Source organism: Macaca thibetana, chromosome 11, assembly GCF_024542745.1.
Source record: "Macaca thibetana thibetana isolate TM-01 chromosome 11, ASM2454274v1, whole genome shotgun sequence".
Classification (NCBI taxonomy): Eukaryota; Metazoa; Chordata; class Mammalia; order Primates; family Cercopithecidae; genus Macaca; species Macaca thibetana.
The window spans coordinates 48,350,874-48,372,532 of record NC_065588.1 but is presented as its reverse complement, the minus strand read 5'-3'; the positions used below and the strand labels follow the sequence as shown (position 1 = coordinate 48,372,532).

Sequence of the window (21,659 nt, the reverse complement as noted above, 5' to 3'; positions counted from 1 at the left end):
CAACTGGCCGGGCGCGGTGGCTCAAGCCTATAATCCCAGCACTTTGGGAGGCCGAGACGGGCGGATCACGAGGTCAGGAGATCGAGACCATCCTGGTTAACACGGTGAAACCCCGTCTCTACTAAAAAATACAAAAAATTAGCCGGGCGCAGTGGTGGGCGCCTGTAGTCCCAGCTACTCGGGAGGCTGAGGCAGGAGAATGGCGTGAACCCCGGAGGCGGAGCTTGCAGTGAGCTGAGATCTGGCCACTGCACTCCAGCCCGGGCGACAGAGCGAGACTCTGTCTCAAAAAAAAAAACAAACAAAAAAAAAAACAGAGGCAGCTGAAGCCAGGGAGAGAAAGAATCATAACAGGGACTAGAACCCACTAGAACCCAGGTCTCTTGACTCCAAAGACTGTTTAATTCAGCTGCTGGTAGCTCCCTGAGAGCTCAGAGGTCCCTGCTTGCTTCCCCCTCCCAATCTCCCCAGTTTCTCCAAGGAGGGGCCCCCGCAGCCCAGGATGCCACACTGTGGAGTGGTGATGCCCTCTGGTGGCCATGAGTCTCTTGGCGGAAAATCTTCAAGCCAGGCGGAAAGGCTGGAAGACTCCACCTGGAATCCCAGCCCTGTTTCAGGATCCCCCACGGCTCTTCTTCCTCCCAAGAGAATCTGGGCCAACTGGGATGCCAAGCTCCACTTTGGTCACTGAGTTCTGGAATCTCACAGCGTCAGTTAGGAAGTTTTTTGCATCACAGCTGCTTCTGCTGCAGGTGAAATTCAGCAGGGAGAAGGCAGACTGCTGGCAGGCGTTCTTGGTGTACTAACCTTTGCATGCCAGGCAGTATATGTGAGGCCTCTAAAGCTTTGCCTTCTCCAACTCTCCACAGCTTTCTCCTAAGCCTAAGTCTCTTGGCTAGCATCTGTTCTCATCCTATCTTCTGCAGCCCTTTAAAGCTTGGGCGGTGGGGGAAGCGTTCTGCACACCACCTGCAGCTTCATACCAGGACACATCCCCTCCTCCTCCCTCCAGGAAGCCTCCCCACAAAACCTCCACCGCTCTGGCTCCTCAGACATCTGTACTCAATCTGGACCTTCTTCCCAAGCCAGCCTCTCTCAGAATGAGCTCTCAGTATCCCTCCCTTTGCTCTGCCTGCCCTGGCTCCTGACACTCCTGGCTGGCCTGGGGTGGGGGCTTAGACAGCGGGGGCCCAGCTAATGGACAAGGCCTAGGTAACATCCCTTCTCTTCAGGACAACCCCTCGCCTGGCTATGTAACAGTCAGCGGCCCCCCTGTGGAGGAAATTGGGAGAGCTGAGTCTTCCACTGAGCAGCTTAAGCTCTAGGGTACCATGAGGAAGTCAGAGCACCTGGGGTTAGTGCTGGCCCCTCTGAGTCTCAGAGCTCTAACATGGGCCTTGTCCATCAGTAGGGCCCAGAACTGTCAGAAATGAATAATTCACTGGGAGTTCCTCACTGGCTACTGTCACTGCTTCTAAGCTGGGGAGGTGGGAGGGAGAGGGCCTGGGGCCCTGGCTCTCTGGTCTGTCAGGAATGAGGGGCTGGGCCCCCAGTTGCATGACATCACCTCTTGTGGGCGGTGGACAGCTGGTGGGCAGCTGACTGGGCAGGGAGTCGCTGTTTTTCTTCGTGGCTCCTATTGCCGGACCATTTCCATGGGACAGTGTCTGTGTGTGTTCGGGGGCCTAGAAGAGAGAATCTAGCAGTATGGTTCATCTGGCACAGTCCAAAGATCTGATCCTGGGGGGTCTTGCAGTAGAATCAAGGTAGTTTATTTGCATTGAATGTAGGTGGTCTCTGGGTCTAGTCCTGTTCAAAGGCCAGGGACCATCTGGCCTCTTGGATGGAAATGGCAGGGCATCTCTGGCATGAACGGGTTGGAGTGGCAGAAGGAAGGAAGGTTAAGTCTCCAGGTTTCTTATAGCATCTGCACGCAACTCCTAAGACATAGGGTATGTGTTATCTTACCCCGCCTTGTTTCAGAACAGGTGCACATAGTGAAGAAAGAAAATGGCAGTTCTTAGGGCCCCAGACTGCCCACATCTCTTTCCACTTGGCAAACCACTTGCTCAGCTGTTTCATCCCTGGTTCCCTCTCCCAGGGGACAGTGTTGTGTACCAACTTCCCTAACCCCCAAACACATATGCAAAACTGCCAGGCTAAGATTCTCTCTTTTTTTTTTTTTTTTTTTTTTTTTTGAGATGGAGTCTTGCTCTGTTGCCCAGGCTGGAGTGCAGTGGCCGGATCTCAGCTCGCTGCAAGCTCCGCCTCCCGGGTTTATGCCATTCTCCTGCCTCAGCCTCCCGAGTAGCTGGGACTACAGGCGCCCGCCACCTCGCCCGGCTAGTTTTTTGTATTTTTTAGTAGAGACGGGGTTTCACCATGTTAGCCAAGATGGTCTCGATTTCCTGACCTCGTGATCCGCCCGTCTCGGCCTCCCAAAGTGCTGGGATTACAGGCTTGAGCCACCGTGCCCGGCCAGATTCTCTCTTTTACTCCAAACTGAAGTCAGCTTTCCTTTCCCTCACCATTCATATCTGATTATTCAATACAAACCTGAGTATTCTACCCACTGTCTCTCCTGCTGTTCTTCCCAGCTTTTCTTTTTTTTTTTTTTTTTTTTTTGAGACAGAGTTTTGCTCTTGTTGCCCAGGCTGGAGTGTAATGGCGTCATCTTGGCTCACTGCAACCTCCACCTCCTGGTTTCAAGCAATTCTCCTGCCTCAGCCTCTCGCGTAGCTGGGATTACAGGCATGTGCCCGGCTAATTTTGTATTTTTAGTTGAGACGAGGTTTCACTATGTTGGTCAGGCTGGTCTCGAACTCTCGACCTTGGGTGATCCGCCCGCCTCTGCCTCTGACAGTGCTGGGATTACAGGCGTGAGCCACTGCGCCCGGCCCCTTCCCAGCTTTTCTTACTCTGCCACCACTGCAATTCCTTTCTCAAGTCAGCACTGTGATTTTCCCAAAAGACAAACAGGATCACATCACTCCCTTTCTTAAAACCCTCTATCATGGTCTGAATGATGGTGTCCTTCCAAAATTCCTATGTTGGAACCTAATACCCAGTGTGATATAGTATTGAGACATGGGATCTTTTGGGGCTGATTAGGTCATGAGGGCTCTGCCCTCATGAATGGAATTAATGCCCTAATAAAAGAGGCTTGAGGGAGCCTGTTTCCGCCTTCCACTATGTGAGGACACAGAAAGCGCCATCTAGGAGAACAGGCCCTCACCAGACACTCACTGAACCTGTTGATCCCTCGATCTGGGACTTCCTAGCCTCAAGAACTAGGAGCATTACATTTATATTGTTTATAAATTACCCAATCCAAGGAATTTTTTTTTTTTTTTTTTTTTTTTGAGATTGTGTCTCACTCTGTAACCCAGGCTAGAGTGCAGTGGCATGATCTTGGTTCACTGCAACCTCCACCTCCCGGGTTCAATCAATTCTCCTGCCTCAGCCTCTGGAGCAACTGGGATTACAGGTGTGCACCACCGTGCCTGGCTAATTTTTGTATTTTTAGTAGCAATGGGGTTTGGCCATGTTGGCCAGGCTGGTCTCGAACTCCTGACCTCAAGTGATCTGCCCACCTTGGCCTCCCAAAGTGCTGGGATTACAGGCAGGAGCCACCATGCCTGGCCATCAATCTAAGGTACTTAGCAGCAGCAGCCAGAGCTGACCAAGACACCCTCCAATGGCCTATTCCCTACATCAAGAATGACAAATGTGTTTTAACTTATGGGACAGTAAGCACGCTGTTGAGAAAAATGTGGAGAGAGACCAAATCAAGAGGACAAATTACTGATAGATTAGTACAGTCTGAGGTACCTGTCACAGGGCAAGTGATGGCACTGGTGCTACCTATTTGCCATTTCTGGCCCCAGGATGAATTCCTGACCTTTCAGAACTCAGCAATGGGAACAGCTCCAGCAGGCTCCCTCATCACACCCCCACCTCCGGTTCTGCAGCCATACTGAACATGTGTGGTTCTTGAATGGCAATTATTTTTGACTAAAACCCCCTCCTCTCCTCAGTCAGCAGGCCAAAATAGATGTCTCTCTCTTGACCCCAACCTCCTGACTCTCTTGCGTTCCCACAGTATTCTATCCCTATGGTAGTACTGATCTCATTCCATCCCAGCCGTTAACTCACCCATTCCACCAGGTAGGGAGCTGCTGGAGGCCAGGGATATGTTACTTCTTTCCCGAGACACCTCATCTGTGATCCCATGGTACTTTGCATACTGCTCTGTAATGAGATTTGCCCAAATCTGCCTTATTGTTGCCTGTACAAATCCTATCTGTCTAGATTATAAACTCCTTGAAAGGCAGGGACCATGGATTGTTTAGCTTTATTTTCTTTTTTCTTTTTCTTTTCTTTCTTAAGACAAATTCTCCCTATGTTGCCCAGGCTGGAGTGCAGTGGTGCAATCTTGGCTCACCGCAACCTGCAACCTCCACCTCCCAGGTTCAAGTGGTTCTCATGCCTCAGCCTCCTGAGTAACTGGGATTACAGGTGTGTGCCACCACACCTAATTTTTGTATTTTCAGTAGAGATGGGGTTTCGCCATAGCTTTCTATTCTACCTACCACTCCATTCATTAAGGTTGCTTGACAAATACTTCTTACAAGAGCCCAAGCTAACCAATTGTTCCTTAAACCACCCTAAGCCCCCATTAATCCCCATTTTGGCTTCCAAGGAGAATTCTCAGAAGGACCCAGGGATATCTTCCATATTCCTTAAATCCCATCCTCTGACCATGGAATCCCCAATAACTTTCATGCCACAGTTGTCCAGTTTCGTCATATGCCATTCCAGATGTTGCTGTGAAGGTATTTTAGATGTGATTAACATTTAAATCAGTAGACTTTGAGTAAAGCGTATTACCCTCCATAATGTGGGTGGATTTCATCCAACCAATTGAAGGCCTTAAGAGAAAAGGCTGAGGTGTTCTGAGAAAGGATTCTGCCCTCAGGACTGCAACATCAGTTCTTCCCTGGGTCTCTTGAGCCTGCTACCCTGACTTGCAGCCCACACAACCATGAGTCATCTCTCTTTCTAGTCTATCTGTCCATCCATCCTATCGATTCTGTTTCTCTGGAGAACCCCGACTGGTAACGCCGTTCCTGGCCTGAGCCAGGGCTTCTCCTACTTCCCTCACCTGTGCTGTGCATTTCTCTTATGTTCCTGAGTCTCTTGAACTCCACCACTCCTCATTCTCGTTTGGTTGTGTTTAGCAAGCACATTCTAAGGCCTGTAGAAGTCCGAAGACATATGGGCTGGGGGACAGAAATTTAAGCTATGTGAAACAATGACCCAAGTGACACAACATTCAAATGAAGTCAAGCCTCCTGTGTCACAGGCCTCACTAAGATGAAACATTGTTGGCAACCTTCAAAGGCACAGGAAGAGGCACTAGAATGGTTGCCATTCTGATTTTCAAAATGGTAAGAGTTGAACCTGCAATCACAGCCTAGTGAATTTTAGGTCCATGCCTGGCAAGATGACTGACTATTCACAGGATGGCCTGTAAGAGACTCATTTGAACCAGGCTGAGATTCACCACAAACCACTGTCTTTCCTTCCAATGAACAGGTAGATCGATCAAAAAGGGCCACAATGATACTTTAACAAAGTACTTGGGCTTCTTCTGCTATCTCTGTCCATCTAAAAATTATGGGCCAAGTGAAGTGGTTCATGACTGTAATCCCAGCAACTTGGCAGGCTGAGGAGGAGGTATTCCCTGAAGCCAAGAGTTCAAAACCAGCCTGGGCAACAAAGGGAGACCCTGTCTCTATTTAAAATAATAAATAGGCAGGGAGCAGTGGCTCACGCCTGTCATCCCAACACTTTGGGAGGCTGAGGTGGGCAGATCACCACCTGAGGTCAGGAGGAGGTGGGCAGATCACCTGAGGTCAGGAGGAGGTGGGCAGATCACCTGAGGTCAGGAGGAGGCGGGCAGGTCACCTGAGGTCAGGAGGAGGTGGGCAGATCACCTGAGGTCAGGAGGAGGTGGGCAGATCACCTGAGGTCAGGAGGAGGCGGGCAGATCACCTGAGGTCAGGAGTTCAAGACCTGCCTGGCCAACATGGTGAAACCCCATCTCTACTAAAAATACAAAAATTAGCTGGGCGTGGTGGCGGGTGCCTATAATCTCAGCTTTTTGGGAGGCTGAGGCAGGAGAATCACTTTAACCCTGGAGGTTGCAGTGAGCCAAGATCGCGCCACTGTACTCCAGCCAGAGCGACAGAGACTCTGTCCCAATAAATAAATGAACAAAAAATAAAAAATTATGGCCAGGACACAAGGACAATTTAATTAGCAGCTGATTAGGTTATTGGCATAGATGCCAAACTTAAAGCAAACTTTTAGGAGTAAGTTACTTGATTTTCTCAGCCCAGCAGAGTCTCAGACTGGGAAAACTCAGGACAATGGAAAACTCTGGGTAATAATCAGGATTTAAAAGTAGTGACAGGCTGGAGCAATGGGCATGGTCTATAGTGAAACTTAATAAAACTATAAGGTCGTGCACTTGAGTTCAGAACACCAACTTCCCTTATACAGGAAGGAGAGGGTAGCTGGATTTTACTCGATCAAGAGATGAGATGCAGTCCTGGGATGTGATCTGCGGCATCAAGCACACAGTCTGTGGGGTTCTTATTCTAGTCTGTGATATCTGTTAATACCTGGATGCAACATGTACACATCCTTTGTGGCCCCAGACTCTAGCTAGGTTCAGAAGAGAGCGGCCAGCCTGGGTGAGGAACATGGAACCAGAGCAGGACAGTGCAGTGGAGGAAGGGCTGTGCTCTGTGGTCAACATCCTGGACCCAAGGTCTTTCCACCCGTGAGCTACGTGATCTTGGGCCACTTATTTGACTTCTCCTATCCTGTTTCCTAATCCATAAAGAGAAGATAATAGTGCCCATCTCATATGGTTGCTCTGAGGATTAAAACAGTTAATATATATAAAGCAAATTTTGGCACATTGCTTAGCACGTGGTGAGTTTTCAGTAAGTATTCGCTAATATTAACTGAAGAAACTCGAAGCTTTGCTAGAAGATTCATGACAGCTGCCTTTACATATTTTAAGGGACCTTATAAGGGAAGAGAGAGTAACTGCTTTGAAAACCCTGTAGAAGTCTCATGGAAGTTGCCCAGCTCTACAGAAGGAAGGGTTTTCCACTGAGCCATGGAGCCTACAGAGGGAGCTGTGGTCCAGCATTAGCAGGAGGCCACACAGGCACCTGACAGGGACATAGCAGGGAAGCTGAGTGCCTGATGGTGAACCAGGGGATCTTGTGGGTCTCATCTAAACTGGAGACTATGATTCTAGGATTTGTTATTTTAGATCCCCTCAGCCTAGAGAGAGAGGACATTCACACCCACCACACGCTGAGAATACCAGAGGAGTAACCACTGAAGACTTCCTCTTCAAAGTCACCTAAGTATCCCAGAATTTCACTTCAGCTTAGGAGGAGGACTCATGCCTCTGAGACATGAGAGAGTGTGACTAACCAGGAGCATGACCCTCTTTTGTAAACAGGAAAAAACGTGAGAAGACAAATTCACACAAAGCCCAATAAAAGGGTGCTTGGTGTCTTCTGTCCCTTACACGCCAGACCCACCCTCTAGGAACCCAAAGCAACAATCTCAGGAAGACCCAGGATGTTGGGATCAGCATTCCTCTTGCTGGGGTCTGCTACAGCTGGTGTGAGCACCAGACCCCGACCTTAGAACATCCACCCCATTCCCAACTCCCCTGACTAAAGCTGGGTGGCCGCACTACGTATGTGGGACAGATGGCACCAGAGAAGCTCTGTGAATAAAACTTTTAATAATGTACAGCAGAAATTGGACAGGCTCATTCTTATATTAAAACAAAAGATTTCCTATATTACAATTTATTTACATTTGCATACTGAAGAGGTAAAGTGTCTAAGTGGCTATTTTACAGTCCTTTCTAATAAAATGTACAAAAACAAACAGAAGTACCGAGAATGCCGTTCGGGGGCCTTTACGGCGACGTGAGAACGGGCTTGGACTTGGTCTGTGAATCTGGAATCCAGAGGTGCAGGTAGCACTATGGATCAGGGTCAGTCTCGGGGGCCAAAAACACAGCTTCGGTTTCTCCCCAATTCTCGCTTAGTGTTAAAAGTGGCAGGAGTGGGTGTGGGAGCTTCACAAAGACCTGCTCCGTCTTCCCCAGAGGTGAAGAGTTGGACTGTGTGTGGGGTCAGGGCAGAAGGGCCACCTGGGGAGTGGGCTAGTGGCTTGGGAGTGGACATGTGTTGGCAGATCCCAGAGGCTACCTGTGACTCTGGGCAGAGGAGTCTAAGTTCCATCATCACCTACAAACCGCCAAGGTTCTGCTGCAGGCGGGGTAGGTGGGAGGTCAGCAGGGGTAAAGATGGTCCCCCCAATGACACCATGGTATTTAAACGAAATTAGTGGCCAGTAAATTGGCCCAAATGTTAGGGGAAGATCTCCTTTAATGCAAGGACAGAAGCAATAATCAGGCAAATAAATAGAAGGGCCAGGAGCACTGGGGAGCCTGAGGGCAGGGATAGGGCTCTCCTTCCTCCACAGGCTTTGGCAGAGAACTGCTGGGTTGGAGGCAGAGATGCTCCAAGGCTGCATACACAATACACCTCCCCTGGGGACAGGAAGGGGGCTCAGAATGAATGCAGTGATTTGGGGTCTCACCTGGGATTCTAAACCCCAGGTCTCATCACCCTCTGGTCTCTTTGTGGAGGGGGTTGTGGGGGTTCCTCTTTCTTCAGTGATCTTCTGTAAGAACAGTAATTCTAGGCTCAAAAGGGTCGTAGAACCAATTATGAAACCCTCTGGTCTCACAACAGGCATCTACTTACTTGAATCAGTTCTTTTTACAGTGCTCCAGGAGTAGGACCCAATCATGTCTTGCTCACAGATGTATTCCCAGCACCTGGCACCCAGCAGGCACTTCATACACATTTGTCGAATAAATGCCTGGAGAGGGTGCAACCAGCTGGACAGTGCACGAAAGGGCCTTAGAGCAAAAACCACTCATGGAATTGAGGGTGGGGACAAAATGCGAGAGAGACTGAGCCCCAGGGCAGAGGAACTCTCACTGCTGAGTGGAACAGGCTCAGGTGCAAGGACAAACATTTCCAGTGTGATTGAGCTATGTGCGTTCAATTGGAGAATTTTTTTTTTTTTTTTTTTTTTTTTTTTTTTTAGGGATTTCTTTAAAAACAAATAGATTGAGAGGTAATCACAGAGATGGTTTTCCTTTTACAAAAACTTAATATTTAACAACATTAAAAAAAGTTAAAATCCAAACCCTCCCAATAAAATTAAAAAAAGAAATCAAACCACTCCAGTTAAAAGTTATGGCTTCAAAGTTATTATATACCTAAGATATGCTGACCAAATCACCACCCACAGCCGTGCTTCCAGGCTTCGTTAAATACTATACTCAGATTAAATAACATGTTTGGCTCAGGCTGTTCCCTTCAGTAGGGCTCCTGAAGTGGATGCAAACCTCTCACCTTCCCTCCACCCTGATCAGACAGTCCAGTAAAAGAAGACCCATGCAGATGCCTCCCTCCCACCCTGGACTCCCTCCCCACTCCTTGCCCACCCTTCCCTTCCCCTCCCCAAACCCAGCACCACCAAAAATATACACTGCTGTTTCCAGGATCTGGGAGATGAAAGACAGATGTGACATTCCAATCTGAGTCCCGAGATCTGGCTTCACATTCCTCGGCCCTTCCTCGACGCTGCTGAGGATGATGCCCTTGGGCTGGCTCATTTCCCACGGCTGACACTAACACCCAAGACTTCTGCCAGGATTCCTTCCCTGCCCATCCCACCCACCTCCCTCATATTTTGGCCCAAAAGCCTCTTTTGTCATGGACAACTGGGCCAGCTTTGGTTCCACAGTCTGAGATGGAGGAGGAGAGCTGTGCTGACGCTGGGGTGGGCAGAGCAGCCTGCTGAACACAGTACCACTGTGGCATGAGGGGCTCTGGGGGAGGGAGAGACCTCCAGGGAAGGGCACCAGGGAAACTAGATGCTGCTCACTACTGAAAAGAGGCACCAGCACGCACGGACAGCATGACGACCACACCCCCGACCTGCACATGCACAGAAAGCTCAAGCAGGTAAGTGCGCACCTACAGACACACACACACACTCACGCGCACGTGTAAGGGCATGGCACGAACCAGGCACAACGGGGGACGCACCTCGGCACATGCACACACGGCTGGACAGACAAGCGGCAGATTCCGTCTCCACTGGCAGTCCCCCCCAGCGTCCATCCCAGGGAGGAGAGGAACACGCGGCTCAGAGCTGCCTGTGAGAGGGGCTGCACTTCTAGTTCTTCCGGGCCACCTTGGTGTGCTGTGGGCTAATCCCCGAAGGAAACCCTCAGCATAGTTTAGCACTGGCAACACCTCGGCTCCTCCGGCCCCTCTCAGGCCCCTGTCACTGCTCCTGGCCATGTGCCAGATGCACCGGGTTTTGCGGGACTTCCCACTACAACCAGTTCGAGTTGTGGCATTGAGTTCTCCACACAATTCGCTCTCAAGGGTCTCCATGCCATTAGGAGGTAAATAGAAAAGGTGTCTGTCTCAAACCCAACATGGGAGTGAGCGAGTCTCCCGGGCTCTGTCCCTCTTGCGGGCCAGGGCTCCTGGCCACAGAGGGCTGGGCAGAAACGAGAGGTAGGCCTCCATCGTACGCTCGACGCGGCAGCTGTACGTAGTTCTCGCTGCCAGGAGCTCCGTGTGGAGAGAGGGAGCAGTTAGATCTTCACGTCTTCCTGCACGCTGAGCTGGGAGAGTGTCTTCTTGATGCGCAGGGCCGTCAGGCGGGCCGCGCCGTTGGCATACCAACACTCTCGCATCATCTTCCCCATCACCCGCAGCGCCTGTGCAGAAAGACCCAGGAGCCATCAGCTCGGCCATGCCCTGGAGAAGCCTTTCTGGTCCCTAGGCTCTCATTCATTTCCCTGCCACCTCCCGCTCAGTGCAGAGTCTGGCAGATCCACCTCCACCCACTGGCTGACCTTAGGGAAATGCTCTGCAAGGCTCCCTTGTCTCCTTGGCTCTTCCTTTTTTTTTTTTTTTGGAGAAGGAGTCTCGCTCTGTCGCCTGGGCTGGAGTGCAGTGGTGCGATTTTGGTTCATTGCAACCTCCACCTCCCAGGTTCAAGTGATTCTCCTGCCTGAGTCTCCCCAGTAGCTGGGACTACAGGCACGGGCCACCACACCCAGCTAATTTTTGTATTTTTAGTAGAGACGGGGTTTCACCATGTTGGCTGACCAGGATGGTCTCGCTCTCTTGACCTTGTGATCCGCCCGCCTCGGCCTCCCAAAGTCCTGGGATTACAGGCGTGAGCCACCGCGCCCGGCAGCTCTTCCTTTTTAAGGGACAGCTTGCACAAGTGAAAGGCAAACGCTGCAGCTAAAGGCCAGCTCTTCTGGTCTCACCTGCCCTCTGAAGCAAACCCTGCCCTGAAGGTTCCAAGGAGTGTGGTGAGAAATGCTGCTCTATGATGCAACACGAATGCATCAGCTAAGATGCAATTCTGTTCTGAAATGCAGAAATGCCCTCTAGTGGTTAGACCCTTTAAAGGCAGGGCCAACCTCTACTTCACTAGGTAAGTTCTGGGGCTCTAATGGACAGCAAGGTGACTAGAGTAACAATACTGTACACCTGAAATGTGCTAACAGTAGGTCTCAACTGCTCTCACTACACACACAGGCAACGACGTGAGGTGACAGATGTGCTCATTAACTTGAGTGTGGTAATCATGTCACAATACATACATGTATCAATTCAGCACCTTCATTACAATTTCATTTGTCAATCACACCTCAATAAAGTTGGGGAAAAAATAAAAGGAAATGCAGAGCCACAAATGAAAAGGAGGTCCATGAGCACTCAGCTAGGCAAAGCCTGTTCCCCTGAACACTCTTAAGACCCTAGAATTCCATGTTTATTAGGACATATGTCACAAACATGTCCTCATACCAATTATTCCCACCAAATGTTGTTTCCCCCACACCCCGGATTTCATCTGCCAGCTCTTCCAAATTCACATTCTCCATCCCAATCCCAACCCTGTCAAACACATCACCTCCTCCCTTCTGAGTTTCTGGAAAGACCACTTTCCTCACAGGCATGCCCTCCTCCGTCTGGTCTCAGGGCTTCTCTTATGGACACCTCCTCCTCACTCTTCCACGCAGCTCAGCTCAGCCTGGGCTCCAGCACTGCTTTCCTAGCCTGGTGTCTAACAGCTCTGGGTTCAGCTGTCACTTGTTGACCACCTCCCTCATCTGTGTCTTGGGGACAAAGCCTTTTCCTTTTTCTTTTATGAGACAGGGTCTTGCTCTGTTGCCCAGGCGGAAATGCAGTGGCCCAATCATGGCTCACTGCAGCCTTGACCTCCTGGGCTCAAGCAATCTTCCCACCGCAGCTTCCCAAGTACCTGGGACTACAGGTGGTGTGCCAAGCCTAATTCTTTATTTCTTGTAGGGGCAGGGTCTCCCCACATTGCCCAGGTTTGTCTCGAACTCCTGAGCTCAAGCTACCTTCCTGCCTCAGCCTCTCAAAATGCTAGGATTACAGGCCTATGCCACCACACCAGGCCCAAAGCCTTTTCTTCTACTAGGCTGTGAACTCCAAATGGCACCCTACAGGGTCCAGGGAAAGAGACTGTAGCTCCAAAGGGCTTGGTATATGTATAACAGCACCTAATAGTAAATAATAACTGACACTCTCAGGGGGCCCCTCTGGAGCCTGACCCCATTGTCAAGAAACCCTTTTCTAAGGTGGAGAAATCAGGCTGATGGGAAAGCCACAGGAGGCCAGCTGCTTACCTCATAACTCTGCCACCAGTTGGGGATGTTGGGACGCAGCTTCTGATCACATACGACCTTTCGCATTTCCTCAATGGAAGGGTCAGAGGGCACTAAGTCGTAATATGGCAGCTGATATTCTTCATGGACTCCTGGGAGAAAAGAAAATATCTACCTGAGTTATCAACAGCAGGAAGAGATTACTCAGAAGCCAGTGACAAAACCTACATTGTGCTCTGTAAATACCACTACCCCTTAAGGTTCCTTAGAAAAGTTAGTTAATTCTAAGTATGGAAAAATAAACATACAAGAGGGGCCGGGCGTGGTGGCTCATGCCTATAATCCCAGCACTTTGGGAGGCTGAGGCAAGCGGATCACCTGAGGTCAGGAGTTTGAGACCAGCCTCGCCAACACGGTAAAATCCCGTCTCTACTAAAAACACAAAAATTAACCAAGCATGGTGGCGAACACCTGTAGTCCCAGCTACTAAGGAGGCTGAGGCAGGAGAATCACTTGAACCCTGGAGGCAGAGGTTGCAGTAAGCAGAGATCGTGCCATTGCACTCTAGCCTGGGCAACAGTGCAAGACTCTGTCACAAACAAAACAAAACAAAACAACTAACAAAAAGAAATACACAAGAGTAGCCAGGAACATTTCTTTCATAGCCAAAGCAAGGAATCTATCAAAGACTACTGGGGTCACAACAAAAGGCACCAACTTGATAAGCTCCCAACTGGCCAAAGATGGGGACCTTTAAGTGACAACAAGATGAATAACTTCAATGGAAACAAACATGTTTAAAGTCTAAAAAAGGAAACCTCAGTCACCTCTGTGGGAGGCTAAGAACCACCTCATTTTGAAAAATGGTAAATAAGTGGAAAGAATCAAGTATTTTTTCTGTGTCTCCTATTCCAACTATATATCATGGGAACCAAATAGATATGCAGGGGAAGTAATCATTCTCTTAGTTTTGGACAATATCACCATGGCACGTTAACAACACAAAAACAGAGAACCAATGCTACGCAACTTGTCACGGACGGAAGGACAGAGGGAACCCTGTGTCCCCGAACCCCCAGAAATGATTCTAGCTGCCAGAACTAACTACCAATTCATAAGAAATACCAGGAAGAGTAGAATATGTGAATTCTACCTAGGCAATCTGCAAAATCTAGCCTGGGAAACTCTACAGGACAAATGACCTGGATTCTCCAAAAAAAACAGAGTGGGAAGAAAAAATGAGGGGGAACATGTAGACAAGAAGAGATGTAAGAGCTGTATTCATCAACTGCAGGGGAAAAACTTACTGGAACCCTGATTTGAACAAACTGCTTTAAAAAATTAGGAGACGGGGGAAATCTCAACACTGACTAGATGTTAAGTGATATTAATGTTTGCCAGGCACGACGGCTCACGCCTGTAATCCTAGCACTCTGGGAGGCCGAGGTGGAAGGACTGCTTGAACACAGGAGTTCAAGACCAGCCTGAGCAACATGGCAAAACCCTGTCTCCACAAAAAATACAAAAATTAGCAGGGCAGGGTGGTGCACCTGTAGTCCCAGGCTACTCGGGAGGCTGGAGTGGCAGGTTCACCTGAGCCTGGAGAGGTGGAGGCTACAGTGAGCTGAGATTGTGCCACTGCACTCCAGTCTGGATGACAGAGTAAGACTCTTGTCTCAAAAAAAAAAGAATTTGAGGGTTTCACTCATCACCCAGGCTGGAGTGCAGTGGCACGATCTCAGCTCAATGCAACTTCCACCTCCCAGGTTCAAGGGATTCTTCTGCCTCAGCCTCTGAGTAGCTGGGATTACAGGTGCTCACCATCACGCCCGGTTAATTTTTGTATTTTTAGTAGAGACGGGGTTTCACCATGTCAGCCAGGCTGGTCTTGAACTTCTGACCTCAGGTGATCTGCCCACCTCAGCCTCCCAAAGTGCTGGGATTACAGGCGTGAGCCATGGCACCTGGCCCCTAATGTTCTTTTTTTTTTTTTTTTTGAGACGGAGTCTCGCTCTGTCGCCCAGACTGGAGTGCAGTGGCGCGATCTCCACTCACTGCAAGCTCCGCCTTCCCGGGTTCCCGCCATTCTCCTGCCTCAGCCTCCCGAGTAGCTGGGACTACAGGCGCCCGCCACCGCGCCCGGCTAATTTTTGTATTTTTAGTAGAGACAGGGTTTCACCGTGTTAGTCAGGATGGTCTCGATCTCCTGACCTCGTGATCCGCCCGTCTCGTCCTCCCAAAGTGCTGGGATTACAGGCGTGAGCCACCGCGCCCGGCCTTTTTTTTTTTAAGACAGAGTCTCCACTGTTGCACAGGCTGGAGTGCAGTGGCGTGATCTCGGCTTGCTGCAGCCTCCACTTCCTGGGTTCACGCGATTCTCCTTCCTCAGCCTCCCACATAGCTGGGACTACAGGTACACACTACCACACCTGGCAATTTTTTTGTATTTTTAGTAGAGACGGGGTTTCATTATGTTGGCTAGACTGGTGGCAAACTCCTGACCTCGTGATCCACCTTGGCCTCCCAAAGTGCTGGGATTACAGGCATGAGCCACTGTGCCTGGCCTAATGTTCATTTTTTAAAAGTGTGGTAATAGCATTGCATTTTTAAAAGTCCTCATCTTTTAAAGCTACAAACTTAAAAGATTTTCCATAATAAAAAGATAATTTTAAAAAGCCAATTTAGGCCAGGCACAGTGGCTCACGCCTACAAACCTAGCACTTTGGGAGGCTAAGGCAGGTGGACCACCTGAGGTCAGGAGTTCGAGACCAGCCTGGCCAACACAGTGAAACCCCATCTCTACTAAAAATATAAAAATCAGCTGGGAGTGGTGGTGGGCGCCTGTAATCCCAGCAACTCGGGAGACTGAGGCAGGAAACTGGCTTGAACCCAGGAGGTGGAGGTTGCAGTGATCTAAGATTGTGCCACAGCACTACAGCCTGGGTGACAAAGAGAGACCCTGTCTCAAAAAAATAAAAATAAAAAGCCAATTAATTTTTCTCAAGCCCTTTTCCAGAAAAAGAAAAGCAAGCAAGCAAACAAACAAAACCTGCTATCTTGAGCTAATAAGATTTTTTTTTTAAGTAGAGATGGAGTCTCTCTTGCCTCAGCCTCCTGAGTAGCTGAGATTACAGGTGCCTGCCACTACACCCAGCTAATTTTTGTATTTTTAGTAGAGACAGGGTTTCACCACATTGGCCAGCCTGGCCTCGAACTCCTGACCTCAGGTGATCCACCCACCTTGGCCTCCCAAAGTGCTGGGATTACAGGCGTGAGCCACCATGCCTGGCTTTTATGTCTGGCTAATTTTTTTATTTTTGTAGAGATAGAGTTTCGCCACGTAGCCCAAGCAGGTCTCGAACTCCTGGCCTCAGACAATCTGCCCACCTTGGTCTCCCAAAGTGCTGGGATTACAGGTGTGACACAGTGCCCAGCCTGGGAAATATTTTTAAATAGAGAATTGGACTTGGTAATTATCTAAGGGGTAGTTACAGGCTTAAGTCCGAGATACTAAAATAGTTATGTGACCTTGGACAAATTTCCTAATTTCTCTGTGACTCATTTTCTTCATTTGTCAAATGGTGATGATAATAGCACCTACTTATTACTTACTTGTAGTAGTAAAGATTAAATGAGCTTATACATAGCAAGTGGTGAATAAATGTTAGTATTATATATTTAGCCTCAATCTCTGGATGTCATAAGAAGAAATAAACTTATTAACAGTTTAAGACCTGTGTGACCAGATTTTTCTTAGTCTGTTTTATTTGTTGTTTTTTTTTTTTATTTTGAGATGGAGTCTCGCTCTGTTGCAAAGGTGGAGTGCAGTGGCTCGATCTCGGCTCACTGCAACCTCCACCTCCAGGGTTTAAGAGTTCTCCTGCCTCAGCCTCCTGAGTAGCTGGGACTACAGGCGTGTGCCACCACGCCCTGCTAATTTTTGTATTTTTAGTACAGACAGGGTTTCACCATGTTGGCCAGGATGGTCTCGATCTCTTGACCTCGTGATCTGACCACCTTGGCCTCCCAAAGTGCTGGGGATTACAAGCGTGAGCCACTGTGCCTGGTCTCTTAGTCTGTTTTATCTGCATATACTGATCAAAATTTAAGAGGTCCAATTCCATTAATACTACCTGGGCACTATTTCCATAATTTGGATTTTACCAAACATGTCATAAACGGAAGCTGGAAAAGGGTATTAATATACAAAACAGTTCTGCTGGAAGACTTGCCAGATGTTTTCTAGATTAGATTTTTTTAATTTTTGTGGGTACACAGTAGATGTATATACTTATGGGGTACAACATGAGATGTTTTGATACAGGCATGCAATGCATAATAATCACATAATGGAAAATGGGATATCCATCCCTTCAAGCATTCACACTTTGTGTTACAAACAATCCAATTATATTCTTTCAGTTATTTAAAATGTACAATTACATTATTGACTATAGTCACCCTGTGGTGCTATCAAATAGTAGGTCTTTAAAAAATATGGAACACTTCAGGAATTTGCATGTCATCCTTGCGCAGGGGCCATGCTAACCTTCTCTGTATCATTCCAATTTTAGTATATGCGCTGGCGACATGAGCACTACCAGTTTTTTTCCAACCACTTTCACTGCCCTGGAATCTCTTATATCACAGATAAATGGCTGAAGGTAGGGCTCTAGAGGTCCTGGAACTTGATCATGTGGCAGAGTATGTGGAAATTATCATACAATACTGATATACTAAGTTGACAATAATAAGTGTTTCTGCTAAATCTGATACTATTTCTTACTGGATTCTGTCATGAATAAGAAGTTGTAAATGCCAACGATTTTTAACCATGGGAGAAAAAACTCACTTTAAGAAAAATCTATGCACTTTTACAAATTTAGAAACTAGCACTATTATTTTAACAACGAAACAGCAAGGTTTCCCATGAATGTGGCTTGGGAGCCAATGCATTAGAACATACTGCTTCTGACGTGAGAGACCCCTGCATGAATCCTGTGCTATTTGCACCTGGGGCACTCCCTGCCACAGACTAATAAAACAATGTTTGTTTGTTTATAAAGCCAAACGAGACTTCAGAAATGGTTACCCTAACACACAACACTATTCAACAAGCTGATCCCCGAAGAATAAACACACCCTAAGCACAGCTGCCTCCAAGGTTCCACACCTTTGATGGCAACTTTAAACGATGATTCAGGCTCTGGCAACAGGCATCCAACAGGTTGTAAAAAGAAAGGGGGCAGTAAAACAGCTTTGGGTGATCTAGTGTCCTGGAATGGGAGGTAGGAGCAAAGGCAAAAAAGAAAGGTACCTCCAGAATTGCATCTTCGAGCAATCTCCCAATATACAAGCCCAAGGGCATAAATATCAGCACATTTAAAGGAGTCAAAGTGTTTCATATTAATGGTTTCATCAAGTACTTCAGGGGCCATATATCTGCAATAGCAAAACAAACATGGTCACGCACAGAAAATGACGACTGCTCTCTTTAAATCAAAGTATTGATTCAGGGGCCCTCTGAATGTGGAAGAATATCATCCTGATAAAGTCCCTTGGGGCAGAAGAAGTATACACATATCTTCATTGCAAACTCCCATGTTTTAGATTTGATTCTAAACACTTCAGCACAGATTTGGCAATACCAGGCTACTCTGATGTGTATCTCTATTTTTAACTATCAAGGTTTGTTTATTTGGCCAGGTGCAGTGGCTCACGCCTGTAATCCCAGCACTTTGGGAGGCTGAGGTGGGTGGATCACCTGAGGGCAGGAGTTGGAGACCAGCCTGGCCAACATCGCGAAATCCCATCTCTATTAAAAATACAAAAAATTAGCCAGGCATGGTGGCGGGCACCTGTAATCCCAGCTACTCGGGAGGCTGAGGCAGGAGAATCACTTGGACCCAGGAGGTGCAGGCTGCAGTGAGCTGCAATTGTGCCACTGCACTCCAGCTTGGGCAACAAGAGTGAAACTCCGTTTCAAAAAAACAGAGAGAAAAGATTTGTTTATTTGAAGCATGTTCTGACTTCTTGGCAGAAGTACTTGTAATGTGGGTCAGAGAGGCAGTAACAGTACAAAATATTTGGTTAATACCAGAGTCTTTCACTTTATTGAATGTAGTCACAGTGATGGGTTGAGCTTAAGTTTCATTCTGAACTTCTTTTGTTATCTTACCTGACTATAGATACGTCAAAATTAATTCTAGAGGTGGTCAGCGGCACCCTTAATGACTCTCAGTAGTAATTATGAGTAATTACTAGGATTCCAGTCACCCCAGCCCCCACAATAAATCAGGGGATCATCTTAATGAAATTCATTTAGATTCAGCAAACAGATTTCCACCTCTTCCACTCTATTAAAAGGCGGTCCCATTTCCAACTCATGAAGTCAATTTGCAATCACAGCTCCTTACTCCTTACCTCACTTCTGCATGAAGTGGGAAGCAAGCCCATAATCTTGAAGGGTGCCCCAAATATCCATCCTAGGTTACCTCTGCTATAGTTTGGCAAATCTGCTCTCCAGTCCCTAAGCACAACATGCTCCCTGCCTCCTTCACGGCTCTCTGCACAGGAGATGGCAGTGTTTTCCCTCTTTCCCTAGCCACACCTGTTGCCTGCTATCCTTCTAAATCCTGCTCGATTGTCCTTCTCTCTGACCTTAATACCACCAACACCAATGTGCATACAGTTCATGGAGCTGAGCTCTCAGCACTTGTATCTGTTAGATGCAGTGGTGTAACTTTCCAATGTGGGGAGTGCATGTTCAATTCAACTTTCAGTGGGCTGAGAACAAGGTCCTCGCCTCCTTTTTCGACACCTCCTTCTCCTGTGCATATGGGGAAACGGCACACATGGGATACTCAGTAGAAGCTGCTTAGCAAGGCCAGAGGCCCAGGCTCTCCTACCGTTTGGTCCCCACCCTCTGATTTGGGGCAATGTCGATGGTGTCAGTGACTGCATCGTGACGGACAGCCAGGCCCAGGTCTGCTATGGCACACATGCCATTTTTCTTCACCAGAATGTTCTTTGACTTTAAGTCTCGATGAGCAATTCCAGGCTTCCCTGGCAGAGAAAAAAACAGGGATCTTTACAGAGAGATGATATAAATGTTAAAAGCATAGACTCTCCAGCCAGACTGTATAGTTTTGAGTCCTGGCTTTGCCTCCTGCTAATCCAGTGACCCTGGAAAAGTGACTTTACCCCTCTGTACCTCAGTCTTCTCATCCATAAAATCAGAATGACAGAACTTATTTCATGGGACTGTTGTGAGGATTAAATGCATTCATGTAGCTGAGACCACAGAAGGACATGAGTATTTAGCTAATATTTGTATTAATATTTACTACTACTACTCGTCTTCCCTGAGCAAATATGCTCAGGTATAGAAGTGCTGAGGGACTGAAGGCAAGTTGCTACAATGCCTCCTAGTTCTCAGAAGGAAACAGGTCCGATGATGAGAACTGGCATTGCACAGGCTATAGGAATAGGACCCAACTTTCATGGGTGATTTTCCATTGTGGCACTGGTCAACCAGGCATCAGGGATCACACCTGCCTTTGGACAAGATCCAGGATGTCTCAAAGAGCTGACATGACAGTCAACAGGCAGCAGAGCTTCAGGTCTTCTTCCTCCAGGAAAACCTTCCCAGATTAGTAAGGCCCAGCATCTAATCCACCAAGTGGCCTTTAAGCCAGCTGTCCCCATCTATGAACATGGAAATCACTAAACTGATGTTCCCAGTACACTGGTTTATCTTTTTACTTCCATTTTTTCTCATGTCTACTGTGGGATTCTAAGATGATTACTCCTTCATAACAAATGACTACGTCAAGCCATTGATTGACAAGTAGCTGAATATTGATATCATAGGATTCCTGAGGGAGTTCTAAAGACAGAGGTGAAGGGAACACCCTGTAGATACCTCACTTAAGTGAAGCTCAAACCTCCTTTCCTTTAAATTAAACTAGAGTTCCTGAGGTCCAGCCCCAACTTCCTCAGTGAAAAGAAATTCTAGGAACTAAATCAGGATGATGCGGACCTTTCATGCCTATGTCACTTTGCCACTCCTGCACTAGTCCACTCACCTTGGGTGCCCACAATCTCCATGTGCAGGTGTGCCAGCCCACTAGCAGCAGACAAGGCCAGCTTAATCATCCCCTCAATTGTCACTGTGTACCGGTTCAGATAATCAAACAGGGACCCGTGCTCATGATAGTCAGAAACGAGCCACAGCTGTGTCCAGGTGCCATTATCTGCAGAGAACCACACATGAGTTCCAGAAAATGCGTAACTATCAGCGAAACGGTGAAAGTTGGTAAGGATGAGTGTGTACAATACAAAATCCAGTTAGACTCCCAAATTCACATTTCCCACCTCCACGCCCCCTAACGCCCCATCTAGCGTCCTTTCATTTATAGTGGTCTACCAGTTTGGGACCTCAGTAAGGACAGGGGACACCATTTCTTTCTTAGGACGGCTCCTGATTTCTTTTAGGTGAGCTGTAGGATTCTGAACATTATGTCAAATTAGAAGTATGAAATACTCAGGAAAGAGTATATGCCTAGGGAAAGTAACAGCTATCACCAGCTTTGTCTGCAGCACTGCTTTGATCCTGACCAAGACTTGCTCATGGGCACAGGAGAACCACAATGAGCTGGATCTACCACCACCAAGCAGGAAAGCCTTGGAGGGCCTCCTGTGTCCCAGCGATCCTCTGAACACAGCCCAAACACAGCACCTGTCTCATCTGTAATGTTTCTTTTCAGTCTGTTGTTCTTACCAGGCTATGGTATTTCTGTGAGAA

At 47.9% G+C, this 21,659-nt stretch overlaps 1 protein-coding gene and 1 non-coding gene across 5 annotated transcripts in view; both read right to left on the bottom strand.

Moving 5' to 3' along the window:
- Positions 1-7,821: 7,821 nt before the first annotated feature.
- ACVR1B (activin A receptor type 1B) overlaps positions 7,822-21,659 on the bottom strand; it is a 46,311-nt gene continuing 32,473 nt past the window's right edge. For 3 of the 4 annotated variants that reach the window (XM_050748763.1, XM_050748766.1, XM_050748765.1), the window contains exons 5-9: positions 20,941-21,108; positions 19,762-19,918; positions 18,171-18,295; positions 12,875-13,005; positions 7,822-10,921 (exon numbers count right to left, since the gene is read on the bottom strand). In XM_050748763.1, the coding sequence (XP_050604720.1) occupies positions 10,796-10,921; positions 12,875-13,005; positions 18,171-18,295; positions 19,762-19,918; positions 20,941-21,108 (707 nt within the window). In that variant the 3' untranslated portion in view covers positions 7,822-10,795. The remainder of the gene's footprint in view (positions 10,922-12,874; positions 13,006-18,170; positions 18,296-19,761; positions 19,919-20,940; positions 21,109-21,659) is intronic. The other variant, XM_050748764.1, reaches the window with a different exon arrangement.
- LOC126931961 (U6 spliceosomal RNA) lies at positions 17,345-17,451 on the bottom strand. Its single transcript, XR_007718056.1, has one exon. It is a non-coding gene; the product is annotated as a U6 spliceosomal RNA (small nuclear RNA).